Source organism: Heptranchias perlo, chromosome 42, assembly GCF_035084215.1.
Source record: "Heptranchias perlo isolate sHepPer1 chromosome 42, sHepPer1.hap1, whole genome shotgun sequence".
Lineage (NCBI taxonomy): Eukaryota > Metazoa > Chordata > Chondrichthyes > Hexanchiformes > Hexanchidae > Heptranchias > Heptranchias perlo.
Window position 1 is genome coordinate 13,392,443 of NC_090366.1, and position 16,034 is coordinate 13,408,476.

The 16,034-nt window shown below is 54.6% G+C and overlaps 1 protein-coding gene across 2 annotated transcripts in view; it reads right to left on the reverse strand.

Moving 5' to 3' along the window:
* LOC137306222 (upstream stimulatory factor 2-like) overlaps positions 1-6,251 on the reverse strand; it is a 41,527-nt gene extending 35,276 nt beyond the window's left edge. Inside the window, exons 1-2 of one of the 2 annotated variants that reach the window (XM_067975338.1) lie at positions 6,056-6,251; positions 386-432 (exon numbers count right to left, since the gene is read on the reverse strand). In XM_067975338.1, the coding sequence (XP_067831439.1) occupies positions 386-432; positions 6,056-6,087 (79 nt within the window). In that variant the 5' untranslated portion in view covers positions 6,088-6,251. The remainder of the gene's footprint in view (positions 1-385; positions 433-6,055) is intronic. The other variant, XM_067975339.1, reaches the window with a different exon arrangement.
* Positions 6,252-16,034: the final 9,783 nt, after the last annotated feature.

The following is a 16,034-nucleotide window of genomic DNA, read 5'->3' on the forward strand; positions in this document are numbered from 1 at the left end:
AAGAGCAGTGGGGAGTGGGACTGATTGGATAGCTCTTTCAAAGAGCCGGCACAGGCACGATGGGCCGAACGGCCTCCTTCTGTGCTGTCCCTGCTCAAGAGCCCTGTTGGAAGCGGGCTTGGGCGGACGTCAAGCGAGGACACGACCGGACTCGACCGTGATGTCCCTTGCCCCCTCCTTACGGTCGACGCTCGATACCCTGGGGGGGGGAATGGCCGAGTTGCCAGGGACGAAAAGCTAAACGTCCTCAGGAGGGGGCGGGGGAAGAGAATTAGTGAGGAACGGGGCCGCGTGAGAGGGAAGAAAGGAAGAAGACACGTGGAACGGCGGCATCCCTGGCATTGCCGGGCGACCATTTTTTAATGGCAATGCCTCAGGCTCTCACCTTCCTGAAGTTGTCCACTCTCGTCTGTCTCCTGACCTTTCTCGTGGCTGAAAGAGAGAAAGGAACAAAGAATGAGGCACAGAATGAGACCAGAATCTTGGGCAGCACGCGTCAGCCGTGGCTCAGTGGGTCTCTCTCTCTCGCCTCGGAGTCACAAGGTCGAGGGTTCGAGCCCCCGCTCCAGAGACTCGAGCCCCGTAGTCCAGGCCGCACTGTCGGAGGGTCAGTGTCGAGGGAGCGCCGCGCCGTCGGAGGGTCAGTGCCGAGGGAGCGCCGCGCCGTCGGAGGGTCAGTGCTGAGGGAGCGCCGCACTGTCGGAGGGTCAGTGCTGAGGGAGCGCCGCACTGTCGGAGGGTCAGTGCTGAGGGAGCGCCGCACTGTCGGAGGGTCGGTACTGAGGGAGCGCCGCACTGTCGGAGGGTCAGTACTGAGGGAGCGCCGCACTGTCGGAGGGTCAGTACTGAGGGAGCGCCGCACCGTCGGAGGGTCAGTGCTGAGGGAGCGCCGCACCGTCGGAGGGTCAGTGCTGAGGGAGCGCCGCACCGTCGGAGGGTCAGTGCTGAGGGAGCGCCGCACTGTCGGCGGGTCAGTGCTGAGGGAGCGCCGCACTGTCGGAGGGTCAGTGCCGAGGGAGCGCCGCGCCGTCGGAGGGTCAGTGCCGAGGGAGCGCCGCGCCGTCGGAGGGTCAGTACTGAGGGAGCGCCGCACTGTCGGCGGGTCAGTGCTGAGGGAGCGCCGCACTGTCGGAGGGTCAGTACTGAGGGAGCGCTGCACTGTCGGAGGGTCAGCACTGAGGGAGCGCCGCACCGTCGGAGGGTCAGTACTGAGGGAGCGCCGTACTGTCGGAGGCGCCGTCTTTCGGGATGAGACGTTAAACCAAAGCCCCCGTCTGCCCCTCTCAGGTGGGCCGTAAAAGATCCCACGGCCACTATTTCGAAGAAGAGCAGGGGGGAGTTCTCCCCGGTGTCCTGGGGCCGATATTTATCCCTCAACCAACATCACTAAAAAAAAAACAGATGATCTGGTCATTTATCACATCGCTGTTTGTGGGATCTTGCTGTGCGCAAATCGGCTGCCGCGTTTCCTACATTACAACAGTGAGCACACTTCAAAAAAAAAGTACTTCATTGGCTGTAAAGCGCTTTGGGACGTCCTGAGGTTGTGAAAGACGCTGTAGAAGATGGGAGTCCTTTCTTCTTTTAACTCACTGGAGTAGGCGACGGAATCAATGCTCAAAAGGATCTCCGAGCTGCAGACTCCACAACAAGGTTCCTTCCTTCCTGACTAGGCCCGAGGAGCCTCTGCGGCAGTGAGCGCCCTTCTATATTTAAACAGGGAAGCCCTGTTCTCGTCCGTGCCCCGGGAGGAAACACCTGCCACGGGGCCGAGCGCCACTCGACATCCGAGCTCGCACCGAGTCCCGTTCACCCATCACCCCCTCCTGTGCTCGCTGACCTACCCTGGCTCCCGGTCCGGGAACGCCTCGAATTTAACATTCTCATCCTCCTGTTCAAATCCCTCCACACGCCTCCCCTCCCTATCTCTCCAACCCCCTCAACCCTCCGAGATCTCTGCGCTCCTCCAATTCTGGCCTCTTGCGCATCCCCCGATTCCCATCGCTCCACCATTGGCGGCCGTGCCTTCAGCCGCCTGGATCCTAAGCTCTGGAATTCCCTCCCTAAACCTCTCCGCCTCTCTCTCTCTCCTCCTTTAAGACGCTCCTTAAAACCTCCCTCTTTGACCAAGCTTTTGGTCGCCTGTCCTAATATCTCCTTATGTGACTCGGTGTCAAATTTTGTCTGATTTACGCTCCTGTGAAGCGCCTTGGGACGTTTCACTACGTTAAAGGCGCTATATAAATGCAAGATGTTGTGTTGGTACCTCATCTCCGGCAGATCCCCTTTTGGCCTCTGGTTGTGAGATTTAGCGGCTGAAATTTATTAACTCGACCCCACCAATGCCTTTTGACTCACTCCTTATGCCTTCCCCTTCCTCCTAATTAAAACCTCTTCCCCGTCCACTCCTCCCGCAACGGCCCAGTTGATCCAGGCACTGCTCGCTGTGATAGTGGGCCACACAGGCCAGGAAAGCTCCTGGTTTCATCCCCGGGCAAGGCCGGTCGGCTGATCTCATGGCGGGGCGGGAGGCCCCCGCTCCAGAGACTCGAGCCCCATAATCCAGGGCCGACACTCCCCCCGGTGCCCAGTACCGAGGGAGCGCCGCACTGTCGGAGGTGCCGTCTTTCGGATGAGACGTTAAACCGAGGCCCCCCCCGTCTGCCCCTCTCAGGTGGACGTGAAAGATCCTACGGCCACTATTTCGAAGAAGAGCAGGGGGGAGTTCTCCCCGGTGTCCTGGGGCCGATATTTATCCCTCAACCAACATCACTAAAAAAAACAGATGATCCGGTCATTTATCACATTGCTGTTTGTGGGATCTTGCTGTGCGCAAATTGGCTGCTGCGTTTCCTACATTACAACAGTGACCACACTTCAAAAAAAAAGTACTTCATTGGCTGTAAAGCGCTTTGGGACGTCCTGAGGTCGTGAAAGGTGCTGTGCAATCTTAGAATGACGCAGCACAGGAGGCGGCCGCTCGGCCCATCGTACCTGTGCCGGCCCTTTGAAAGAGCTGTCCAATTAGTCCCACTCTTTCCCCCGTTAGCCCTGCAAACTTCTTCCCCTCAAGCATTTATCCAATTGCTCGCGTAGCTCAGCCTCCTATGGGCGCGGGTAGCTCGGCCTCCTATTGGTTTATTGTCCGCTGCCCTGCAGCGATTGGACACGTCGAGTCCAATAAAAAAAAAAACCCCCGAGTTTCTTCGCCTTCATCCCCCCCCCCAGCTGCTTCCGCGCCATGGTACGTGGAGACCCTCTCTCAGCCCGACCATCTCTTCCCATCCGCAGAGGACCATCGAGAACAGGAGGAGGCCGTTCAGCCCCTCGAGCCTGGTCCGCCTGATCTGTAACTCAACCCCATCTACCCGCCTTTGCTCCAAATCCCTCGATACCCGACAAAAATCTATCGCTCTCAGTTTTGAAAGCTCCAAGTGACCCCCGGTCTCAACAGCTTTTTTGGGGGGAGAGAGTTCCAGATTCCCACTCCCCTTTGTGTGAGGAAGTGCTTCCCGACATCACCCCTGAACGGCCTGGCTCTGATTTTAAGGTTCTGCCCCCTTGTTCTGGACTCTCCCCCAACCAGAGGAAATAGTTTCTATCGACCCTATCGAATCCTTTAATCATCTCAAACCCCTCGATTAGATCACCCCTTAATCTTCTACACTCGAGGGAATACAAGCCCAGTCTGTGCGACCTGTCCTCGGAATTTAACCCCGGGTGAATCTGCGCTGCGCCCCCTCCAAGGCCAATATCTCCTCCCTGAGGTGCGGTGCCCAGAACTGAACGCAGTCTCCAGATGGGGGTCTGACCAGAGCTTTAACATAAACTATAACGTAACTTCCTCCCTATTGTATTCCAGCATCTCCCACCCAGATAAAGGCCAACATCCCATTAACCTCTGATTGCTTTTTTAAACCCCCTCTTCTTAAAAAAAAGAAGTGGGAGCGTAACGCTTGTGCGACTGGACTAATAATCCAGGGGACGCAAGTTCAAATCCCACCACGGGGCGATTTGAGAATCAGAAATCAGGTTTAAAAATATAACGTAGAAATAAAAAAGCTGGCCTCGGTAAAAGTGACTGTGAGGCTGGTGGATTGTCGTGAAACACATCTGGTTCACCGATGTCTCTTTAGGGGAGGAAACCTGCCGTCCTCACCCGGTCTGGGCCTACAACGTGACTTCAGTCCCCACTTCCAGGGAGGCGCAGGAAGGCAGCCGGCCAACACCTTCTCAGGGCATCAAACGCCAGCGATGCCCACATCCCAGAGAATGAAAACCAATTTACCGAGATTATAACCTTTTCCTATTTAAACTGAGGGGAGTTGTGCTTATATTTAAAGCAACATACACCAAAATAGGCCAATGAATTAACCCTCTCCTGATACAACAGTAATAGTTAGAAGAGCTGTTCCTCTATTTGAGGGCAGTATTGAAAAAAAACTCCTCGAGCAGCTCCTTCCCCCACCCCCCCCTCCAATTCCCAATTTCTCCCGCTGCCCCCTTCTCCAAGATGCCGAGGTACCTCTCTCGGTACCTTGCTGGCGTGGTTGGGCTGTTCAGCTGTAGACTGCATCGCAGCCAAGCCCGGTCCCATCTACCCCCACCATCCACGCACTTTCCAACAGAACACGTTAAGCTCGCTCTCTCTCTCTCTCTCTCTCTGGCCTCCGAGTCAGAAGGCCGTGAGTTCGAGCCCCGTAATCCCAGGCCGACACTCCCCCGGAGCCCAGCACCGAGGGAGCGCCGCGCCGTCGGAGGTGCCGTCTTGCGGACGAGACGTCAAACCGAGGGCCCCCCCCACCGTCTGCCCCTCTCAGGCGGGACGCAAAGGATCCCACGGCCGCTATTTCGAAGAAGGGCAGGGGGGGAAGTTCTCCCCGGTGTCCTGGGGCCAATATTTATCCCTCAACCAACATCACTAAAAAAAAAACAGATGATCTGGTCATTCATCACATTTGTGGGATCTTGCTGTGCGAAAATTGGCTGCTGTGTTTCCTACATTACAACAGTGGAGAGAAACTATCGAATCCTTTAATCGTCTTAAACCCCTCGATTAGATCACCCCTTAATCGTCTACACTCGAGGGAACACAAGCCCAGTCTGCGCGACCCGTCCTCCGAATTTAACCCTTTCAGCCCCGGGTAGCATTCTGCTCAATCTGCACCCCCTCCAAGGGCCTATATATCCCTTCCGGAGACGCGGTGCCCAGAACTGAACGCAGCCTCTCCAGATGGAGGGGGCGGGGGGGTCAGACCAGAATTTTAGATAAGTTCCCAACAAGTGAGAGTACATGAAATCCAGACTCCCCAAAATTTCTCTCTTCTTCTCCCCCCCCCCCACTACTTTGATTTCTAAATGAACAGCCATTCATTGTCCCAATATCTCCTGCCCCCTGTTGGGATTTTACACTTGGCAGGACAGGAAAAAAAGGCTTTTTAACCCCCTCCCTGACCAATCCTGCCTGTCTCAGAGTGTCAGACTGAGTTTAACAGAGAAATGGCACACAATAAAACACATTCACCCCCAATAATTCAACAACTGCAGAAATGACCCTGCAATAAACAATGCAGCTGATTAATAAAAATGCAAACACACAAATCGATCACCAAACATTTTTTTGCAAAAACACTTGAGAATGAATTTCAGCTTCAAAAACTTTTTTTTTTAAAAAGTGCGGGAACCTTTCAGTCCAAATAAATGCAAAAACCAGAAACCCTCTCCCCCTAGAAAAAAAACACTTAAATACTCACTAAAAAGCCCCCTCCAAAAAAAAAACTTCCTCCTACACAAAAACACATTGCATTTGTGCAAATATTAAATTGAAAAAGATGAATTTTATTTTACAAAAAATAGAATCAATGCAAAAAACAAACCCTTTTACTTTGCTGGAATTGGCTGCTTTTTTTTTTGCAATAGTTTGAGTTATTTTTTTGCAAACTTGGAGCCTGGTATCTTTCTTTCCCTGTTGCAATCTTTTTTTTCCATGGGGTGGGGGGGTGAAGGGAGGGTCCCTTTTATGTGTGTGTCTTTTTGCAAAGCACCCAGCACCCACCTGGTATCCAGAGCTTGATCTAATATATCCATGTGGCCAGTGAAAAGCTTCTAAATTTCGAATTTCGAAGAGATTTGATCACGGGGCCAAACAACAGGGTCATGTGAGATCCCAAAATGGACACGTGAGAAGAGCCAGGGACGGGTCTGTCTCCTTCCCCCCTGCCCAGAGACACACACACAGGCACTGGGAGGGGGAAGAGAGCATTGCAACGCTGGAGAACCATCCGCCCAAGCCCTGTGCAAGACCAGGAGTGGAGTCACTTTGCACACACTCACTCACTCACTGCAGGGTTGGAGTCCAGAGCCTCTCAGCGACTAAGGGGGCGAAGGCGGCCCACTTGCATTCGTATATCTCCCTCGCCGTCCCCGCGGGATTATCCGCCAAAGGGGATTTGGGGCGCGCCGAGCGCTTGGTCAAAGGGTTTTGAGGAGGAGAGGGGGGGAGAGAGAGAGAGAGAGAGAGAGGCGGGGAGGTTACAGAGATAGGGGGTGCAAGGAGGTTATAGAGATAGGGAGGGGGTGCCAGGTGGTTACAGAGATAGTGGGTGCCAGGAGGTTATAGAGATAGTGGGTGCCAGGAGGTTACAGAGATAGGGGGTGCCAGGAGGTTATAGAGATAGTGGGTGCCAGGAGGTTATAGAGATAGTGGGTGCAAGGAGGTTACAGAGATAGGGGGTGCCAGGAGGTTATAGAGATAGGGGGTGCAAGGAGGTTACAGAGATAGGGGGTGCCAGGAGGTTATAGAGATAGTGGGTGCCAGGAGGTTATAGAGATAGGGGGTGCCAGGAGGTTACAGAGATAGGGGGTGCCAGGAGGTTATAGAGATAGTGGGTGCCAGGAGGTTATAGAGATAGTGGGTGCAAGGAGGTTACAGAGATAGGGGGTGCCAGGAGGTTATAGAGATAGTGGGTGCCAGGAGGTTATAGAGATAGTGGGTGCAAGGAGGTTATAGAGATAGGGGGTGCCAGGAGGTTATAGAGATAGGGGGTGCCAGGAGGTTACAGAGATAGGGGGTGCGAGGAGGTTATAGAGATAGGGAGTGCCAGGAGGTTATAGAGATAGGGGGTGCCAGGAGGTTATAGAGATAGGGGGTGCCAGGAGGTTATAGAGATAGGGGGTGCCAGGAGGTTATAGAGATAGGGGGTGCCAGGAGGTTACAGAGATAGGGGGTGCGAGGAGGTTATAGAGATAGGGAGTGCCAGGAGGTTACAGAGATAGGGAGGGGGTGCCAGGAGGTTACAGAGATAGGGAGGGGGTGCGAGGAGGTTACAGAGATAGGGAGGGGGTGCGAGGAGGTTACAGAGATAGGAGGGGGTGCCAGGAGATTACAGAGATAGGAGGGGGTGCCAGGAGGTTACAGAGATAGGAGGGGGTGCCAGGAGGTTACAGAGATAGGGGGTGCGAGGAGGTTACAGAGATAGGGAGGGGGTGCGAGGAGGTTACAGAGATAGGAGGGGGTGCGAGGAGGTTACAGAGATAGGAGGGGGTTCCAGGAGATTACAGAGATAGGAGGGGGTGCCAGGAGGTTACAGAGATAGGGGGTGCCAGGAGGTTACAGAGATAGGGGGTGCCAGGAGGTTACAGAGATAGGAGGGGATGCCAGGAGGTTACAGAGATAGGGAGGGGGTGCGAGGAGGTTACAGAGATAGGAGGGGATGCCAGGAGGTTACAGAGATAGGGAGGAGGGCGATACCATGGAGGAATTTGGAAACGAGGATGAGAATTTTAAAATCAAGGCGTTCCCGGACCGGGAGCCGATGTAGGTCAGCGAGCACAGGGGGGGATGGGTGAACGGGACTCGGTGCGAGTTTGGATACGGGGGCGACAGATTTTTGGATGAGCTGAAGTTTACGGAGGGTGGAAGATGGGAGGCCGTCCAGGAGAGCGTTGGAATAGTCGAGTCTGGAGGGGACAAAGGCATAGATGAGGGTTTCAGCAGCTGATAAGCTGAGGCAGGGGCGGAGACGGGCGATGGAAGAACAGAATAAATTGGAGCAGGTTTCTTCGAGCCTGCTCCGCCATTCGATAAGATCATGGCTGATCTTCTACCTCAACTCCACTTTCCCGCCTGATCCCCGTATCCCCTTGGTGTCCAAATATCCATTGATCTCACTCAACGACTGAACATCCACAGCTCCCTGGGGTAGAGAATTCCAAAGATTCACAACCCTCTGAGTGAAGAAATTCCTCCTCATCTCAGTCCTAAACTACATTGCTCTCACAAAGAGCCGGCATGGACTTGATGGGCCAAATGGCCTCCTTCTGCACTGTAACGATTCTATAAATGGCCGACCCCTTATCCTGAGACTATGCCCCCTAGTTCTAGACTCTCCAGCCAGGGGAAAACAGCCTCTCAGCATCTACCCTGTCAAACCCTCTCAGAATCTTATACGTTTCGATGAGATCACCTCTCATTCTAGAAATGCATTTTAATATTTTAATAAATCATGTAGTTTAAAGTACATTTCATTATTAAATTTAAGCTGAATTTTAAAAACGTATTAAAATGCATTTTAAATGTATTAAACATTTTAAAATGGTTTATTAAAATATTTAAGTGCATTTCATTTTTAAACAAAAATATCTGAATAAACAGGTTAATTTAAAACGCAATTTATCTTCGTAAATTTTGAAATGAGACGCAATTTGATGAATTTGAAGTGCATCGTTTCAAGAACAATTGCATGCAATTAATCACAAACTAAATTGCAATTATTGAAAGTTGGTGATTTCAATGCAATCTTTGCAAGTTGGTGATTTCAATGCAATCATTGCAAGTTGGTGATTTGAGTGCAATCATTGCAAGTTGGTGATTTCAATGCAATTATTACAAGTTGGTGATTTCAATGTAATTATTGCAAGTTGGTGATTTCAATACAATCATTACAAGTGGTGATTTGAGTGCAATCATTGCAAGTTGGTGATTTCAATGCAATTATTACAAGTTGGTGATTTCAATGCAATTATTGCAAGTTGGTGATTTCAATGCAATCATTGCAAGTTGGTGATTTGAGTGCAATCATTGCAAGTTGGTGATTTCAATGCAATTATTACAAGTTGGTGATTTCAATACAATCATTGCAAGTTGGTGATTTGAGTGCGATCATTGCAAGTTGGTGATTTCAAAACAATTATTACAAGTTGGTGATTGCAATACAATCATTGCAAGTTGGTGATTTCAAAACAATTATTACAAGTTGGTGATTGCAATACAATCATTGCAAGTCGGTGATTTCAATGCAATCATTGCAAGTTGGTGATTTCAAAACAATTATTACAAGTTGGTGATTGCAATACAATCATTGCAAGTCGGTGAATTCAATGCAATCATTGCAAGTTGGTGATTTCAAAACAATCGTTACAAGTTGGTGATTTCAAAACAATGATTACAAGTTGGTGATTGCAATGCAATCATTGCAAGTCGGTGACTCCAATGCAATCATTGACAGCTGCAGCTCGGCGTTCGGGGGGTGGAGGAGCAGAGAGAATGGATTCCAGTGCCGGGTTTTCCCTCCCTCGCCAGCAGCCAGCGTCAAGGACGGAGCAAGAGCATGTGCATGCGCCGCGCGCTGTAGTTCCCCGGGCAGTGTTGGGGGAGGAGGAATCAGGCCGCGAGCGAGGGGGGGGAAAGTGGGGTAAAGGGGGGGGCAATGCAAAAAAAACAAAAATGCAAAAGGCGGCCGGGCCCGAATGCAGCGGGATTTGAAACTGTTGCATAAAATCTGATTTAATTATCACTCTCTTTTTTTGCATCCGGCTTCCTGCTGCAGGATGTGATGCGGCTCCTTCTTGTTGCATTTTGCACGAACCCGGGACTAATGCAGAGATAAGAAGGGGGGGGAGGAGGGGGGGAAAAGAGTTTTAAACGTATAAAAAACACCGATTGCAAAAAAATAAAGGCGGTGCAATGTTCCGCATTTTGCATTTCATCAGATGCGCTGCAGATTTTTGGCTGCAATTCGCTCCCGTTTCAGTTATTAAAAAATAATCTTTGCATCTCCGCCCCTGCGGGGTGGGAGCGCGGCCGGGCGGGCCGCGGGGCAGGCCGGGAGTTGTAGTCCGCCGCGGCTTCCGGCTCCGTGGGCCCGGCCGCGGCCGGAAGTGCGGGGGGACTACAGGTCCCAGGGGGCGGCGCGGCGGCCGGGCATGCGCAGACGCTGCTTCTCGGAACTTTTTTTTTCTTTTTTATTTATAATTATATTTTCTCCGCGGTAACGCAGCGGGGGGGACTCGGCCGGTGTGTCCCCCCCGCCCGCCGAGTCGGTTCACCGGGCGACCGGCGGCGGGTCATTTCCCCCCCGTGAAGGTTGAACGAAATACGAGTTGAGCGACGGCGCATGCGCGCTGGGCCGGAAAAAAAGGCTACACACCCCGCGCACTGCGCCTGCGCGCAACTGTAACAACTTCTTAATTGTTTGGCTGATTTCCTGGTATTCAGAGGGGGGACAGGGGTTAGTGAGGGGGGGGATTTAGGGACCCCCTGTAAATACTGACACACTCCCGGGGACCCCCTGTAAATACTGACACACTCCCATGGACCCCCTGTAAATACTGACACACTCCCGGGGACCCCCTGTAAATACTGACACATTCCCGGGGACCCCCCGTAAATACTGACACACTCCGGGGACCCCCTGTAAATACTGACACACTCCCGGGGACCCCCCCTGTAAATACTGACACACTCCCGGGGACCCCCTGTAAATACTGACACACTCCCGGGGACCCCCTGTAAATACTGACACACTCCCGGGGACCCCCCCTGTAAATACTGACACACTCCCGGGGACCCCCTGTAAATACTGACACACTCCCGGGGACCCCCTGTAAATACTGACACACTCCCGGGGACCCCCTGTAAATACTGACACACTCCCGGGGACCCCCCTGTAAATACTGACACACTCCCGGGGACCCCCTGTAAATACTGACACACTCCCGGGGACCTCCTGTAAATACTGACACACTCCCGGGGACCCCCTGTAAATACTGACACACTCCCGAGGACCCCCTGTAAATACGGACACACTCCCGGGGACCCCCTGTAAATACTGACACACTCCCGGGGACCCCCTGTAAATACGGACACACTCCCGGGGACCCCCTGTAAATACTGACACACTCCCGGGGGACCCCCTGTAAATACTGACACACTCCCGGGGGACCCCCTGTAAATACTGACACACTCCCGGGGACCCCCTGTAAATACTGACACACTCCCGGGGACCCCCTGTAAATACTGACGCACTCCCGGGGACCCCCTGTAAATACGGACACACTCCCGGGGACCCCCTGTAAATACGGACACACTCCCGGGGACCTCCTGTAAATAGTGACGCACTCCCGGGGACCCCCTGTAAATACTGACACACTCCCGGGGACCCCCTGTAAATACTGACACACTCCCGGGGACCCCCTGTAAATACTGACACACTCCCGGGGACCCCCTGTAAATACTGACACACTCCCGGGGACCCCCTGTAAATACTGACACACTCCCGGGGACCCCCTGTAAATACTGACACACTCCCGGGGACCCCCTGTAAATACTGACACACTCCCGGGGACCCCCTGTAAATACTGACACACTCCCGGGGACCCCCTGTAAATACTGACACACTCCCGGGGACCCCCTGTAAATACTGACACACTCCCGGGGACCCCCTGTAAATACTGACGCACTCCCGGGGACCCCCTGTAAATACTGACGCACTCCCGGGGACCCCCTGTAAATACTGACGCACTCCCGGGGACCCCCTGTAAATACTGACGCACTCCCGGGGACCCCCTGTAAATACTGACGCACTCCCGGGGACCCCCTGTAAATACTGACGCACTCCCGGGGACCCCCTGTAAATACTGACGCACTCCCGGGGACCCCCTGTAAATACGGACGCACTCCCGGGGACCCCCTGTAAATACTGACGCACTCCCGGGGACCCCCTGTAAATACGGACGCACTCCCGGGGACCCCCTGTAAATACTGACACACTCCCGGGGACCCCCTGTAAATACTGACACACTCCCGGGGACCCCCTGTAAATAATGACGCACTCCCGGGGACCCCCTGTAAATACTGACGCACGCCCGGGGACCCCCTGTAAATACTGACGCACTCCCGGGGACCCCCTGTAAATACTGACACACTCCCGAGGACCCCCTGTAAATACGGACACACTCCCGGGGACCCCCTGTAAATACTGACACACTCCCGGGGACCCCCTGTAAATACGGACACACTCCCGGGGACCCCCTGTAAATACTGACACACTCCCGGGGACCCCCTGTAAATACTGACACACTCCCGGGGGACCCCCTGTAAATACTGACACACTCCCGGGGACCCCCTGTAAATACTGACACACTCCCGGGGACCCCCTGTAAATACTGACGCACTCCCGGGGACCCCCTGTAAATACGGACACACTCCCGGGGACCCCCTGTAAATACGGACACACTCCCGGGGACCTCCTGTAAATAGTGACGCACTCCCGGGGACCCCCTGTAAATACTGACACACTCCCGGGGACCCCCTGTAAATACTGACACACTCCCGGGGACCCCCTGTAAATACTGACACACTCCCGGGGACCCCCTGTAAATACTGACACACTCCCGGGGACCCCCTGTAAATACTGACACACTCCCGGGGACCCCCTGTAAATACTGACACACTCCCGGGGACCCCCTGTAAATACTGACACACTCCCGGGGACCCCCTGTAAATACTGACACACTCCCGGGGACCCCCTGTAAATACTGACACACTCCCGGGGACCCCCCTGTAAATACTGACACACTCCCGGGGACCCCCTGTAAATACTGACACACTCCCGGGGACCCCCTGTAAATACTGACACACTCCCGGGGACCCCCTGTAAATACTGACGCACTCCCGGGGACCCCCTGTAAATACTGACGCACTCCCGGGGACCCCCTGTAAATACTGACGCACTCCCGGGGACCCCCTGTAAATACGGACGCACTCCCGGGGACCCCCTGTAAATACCGACACACTCCCGGGGACCCCCTGTAAATACGGACGCACTCCCGGGGACCCCCTGTAAATACTGACACACTCCCGGGGACCCCCTGTAAATACGGACACACTCCCGGGGACCCCCTGTAAATACTGACACACTCCCGGGGACCCCCTGTAAATACTGACACACTCCCGGGGACCCCCTGTAAATACTGACGCACTCCCGGGGACCCCCTGTAAATACTGACGCACTCCCGGGGACCCCCTGTAAATACTGACACACTCCCGGGGACCCCCTGTAAATACGGACGCACTCCCGGGGACCCCCTGTAAATACTGACACACTCCCGGGGACCCCCTGTAAATACGGACACACTCCCGGGGACCCCCTGTAAATACTGACACACTCCCGGGGACCCCCTGTAAATACTGACACACTCCCGGGGGACCCCCTGTAAATACTGACACACTCCCGGGGGACCCCCTGTAAATACTGACACACTCCCGGGGACCCCCTGTAAATACGGACACACTCCCGGGGACCCCCTGTAAATACTGACACACTCCCGGGGACCCCCTGTAAATACCGACACACTCCGGGGGACCCCCTGTAACTACTGACACACTCCCGGGGACCCCCTGTAAATACTGACACACTCCCGGGGACCCCCTGTAAATACTGACACACTCCCGGGGACCCCCTGTAAATACTGACACACTCCCGGGGACCCCCTGTAAATACTGACACACTCCCGGGGACCCCCTGTAAATACTGACACACTCCCGGGGACCCCCTGTAAATACGGACACACTCCCGGGGACCCCCTGTAAATACTGACACACTCCCGGGGACCCCCTGTAAATACCGACACACTCCGGGGGACCCCCTGTAACTACTGACACACTCCCGGGGACCCCCTGTAAATACTGACACACTCCCGGGGACCCCCTGTAAATACTGACACACTCCCGGGGACCCCCTGTAAATACTGACACACTCCCGGGGACCCCCTGTAAATACGGACACACTCCCGGGGACCCCCTGTAAATACTGACACACTCCCGGGGACCCCCCGTAAATACCGAGACACTCCCGGGGACCCCTTGTAAATACGGACACACTCCCGGGGACCCCCTGTAAATACTGACACACTCCCGGGGACCCCCCGTAAATACCGAGACACTCCCGGGGACCCCTTGTAAATACTGACACACTCCCGGGGACCCCCTGTAAATACTGACACACTCCCGGGGACCCCCTGTAAATACTGACACACTCCCGGGGACCCCCTGTAAATACTGACTCACTCCCGGGGACCCCCTGTAAATACTGACACACTCCCGGGGACCCCCTGTAAATACTGACACACTCCCGGGGACCCCCTGTAAATACGGACACACTCCCGGGGACCCCCTGTAAATACTGACACACTCCCGGGGACCCGCCGTAAATACCGAGACACTCCCGGGGACCCCCTGTAACTACTGACACACTCCCGGGGACCCCCTGTAAATACTGACACACTCCCGGGGACCCCCTGTAAATACTGACACACTCCCGGGGACCCCCTGTAAATACTGACACACTCCCGGGGACCCCCTGTAAATACGGACACACTCCCGGGGACCCCCTGTAAATACTGACACACTCCCGGGGACCCCCCGTAAATACCGAGACACTCCCGGGGACCCCTTGTAAATACGGACACACTCCCGGGGACCCCCTGTAAATACTGACACACTCCCGGGGACCCCCCGTAAATACCGAGACACTCCCGGGGACCCCTTGTAAATACTGACACACTCCCGGGGACCCCCTGTAAATACTGACACACTCCCGGGGACCCCCTGTAAATACTGACACACTCCCGGGGACCCCCTGTAAATACTGACTCACTCCCGGGGACCCCCTGTAAATACTGACACACTCCCGGGGACCCCCTGTAAATACTGACACACTCCCGGGGACCCCCTGTAAATACGGACACACTCCCGGGGACCCCCTGTAAATACTGACACACTCCCGGGGACCCGCCGTAAATACCGAGACACTCCCGGGGACCCCCTGTAAATACTGACACACTCCCGGGGACCCCCTGTAAATACTGACACACTCCCGGGGACCCCCTGTAAATACTGACACACTCCCGGGGACCCCCCGTAAATACCGAGACACTCCCGGGGACCCCCTGTAAATACCGACACACTCCCGGGGACCCCCTGTAAATACTGACACACTCCCGGGGACCCCCTGTAAATACTGACACACTCCCGGGGACCCCCTGTAAATACCGACACACTCCGGGGGACCCCCTGTAAATACTGACACTCTCCCGGGGACCCCCTGTAAATACTGACTCACTCCCGGGGACCCCCTGTAAATACTGACACTCCCAGGGACCCCCTGTAAATACTGACACACTCCCGGGGACCCCCTGTAAATACCGACACACTCCCGGGGACCCCCTGTAAATACCGACACACTCCCGGGGTCCCACTGTAAATACTGACACACTCCCGGGGACCCCCTGTAAATACTGACACACTCCCGGGGACCCCCTGTAAATACTGACACACTCCCGGGGACCCCCTGTAAATACTGACACACTCCCGGGGACCCCCTGTAAATACTGACACACTCCGGGGACCCCCTGTAAATACTGACACACTCCCGGGGACCCCCTGTAAATACGGACACACTTCCGGGGACCCCCTGTAAATACTGACACACTCCCGGGGACCTCCTGTAAATACTGACACACTCCCGGGGACCCCCTGTAAATACCGACACACTCCTGGGGACCCCCTGTAAATACCGACACACTCCCGCGGACCCCCTGTAAATACTGACACAATCCCAGGGACCCCCTGTAAATACTGACACACTCCCGGGGTCCCACTGTAAATACTGACACACTCCGGGGGACCCCCTGTGAATACTGACACACTCCCGGGGACCCCCTGTAAATACTGACACACTCCCGGGGACCCCCTG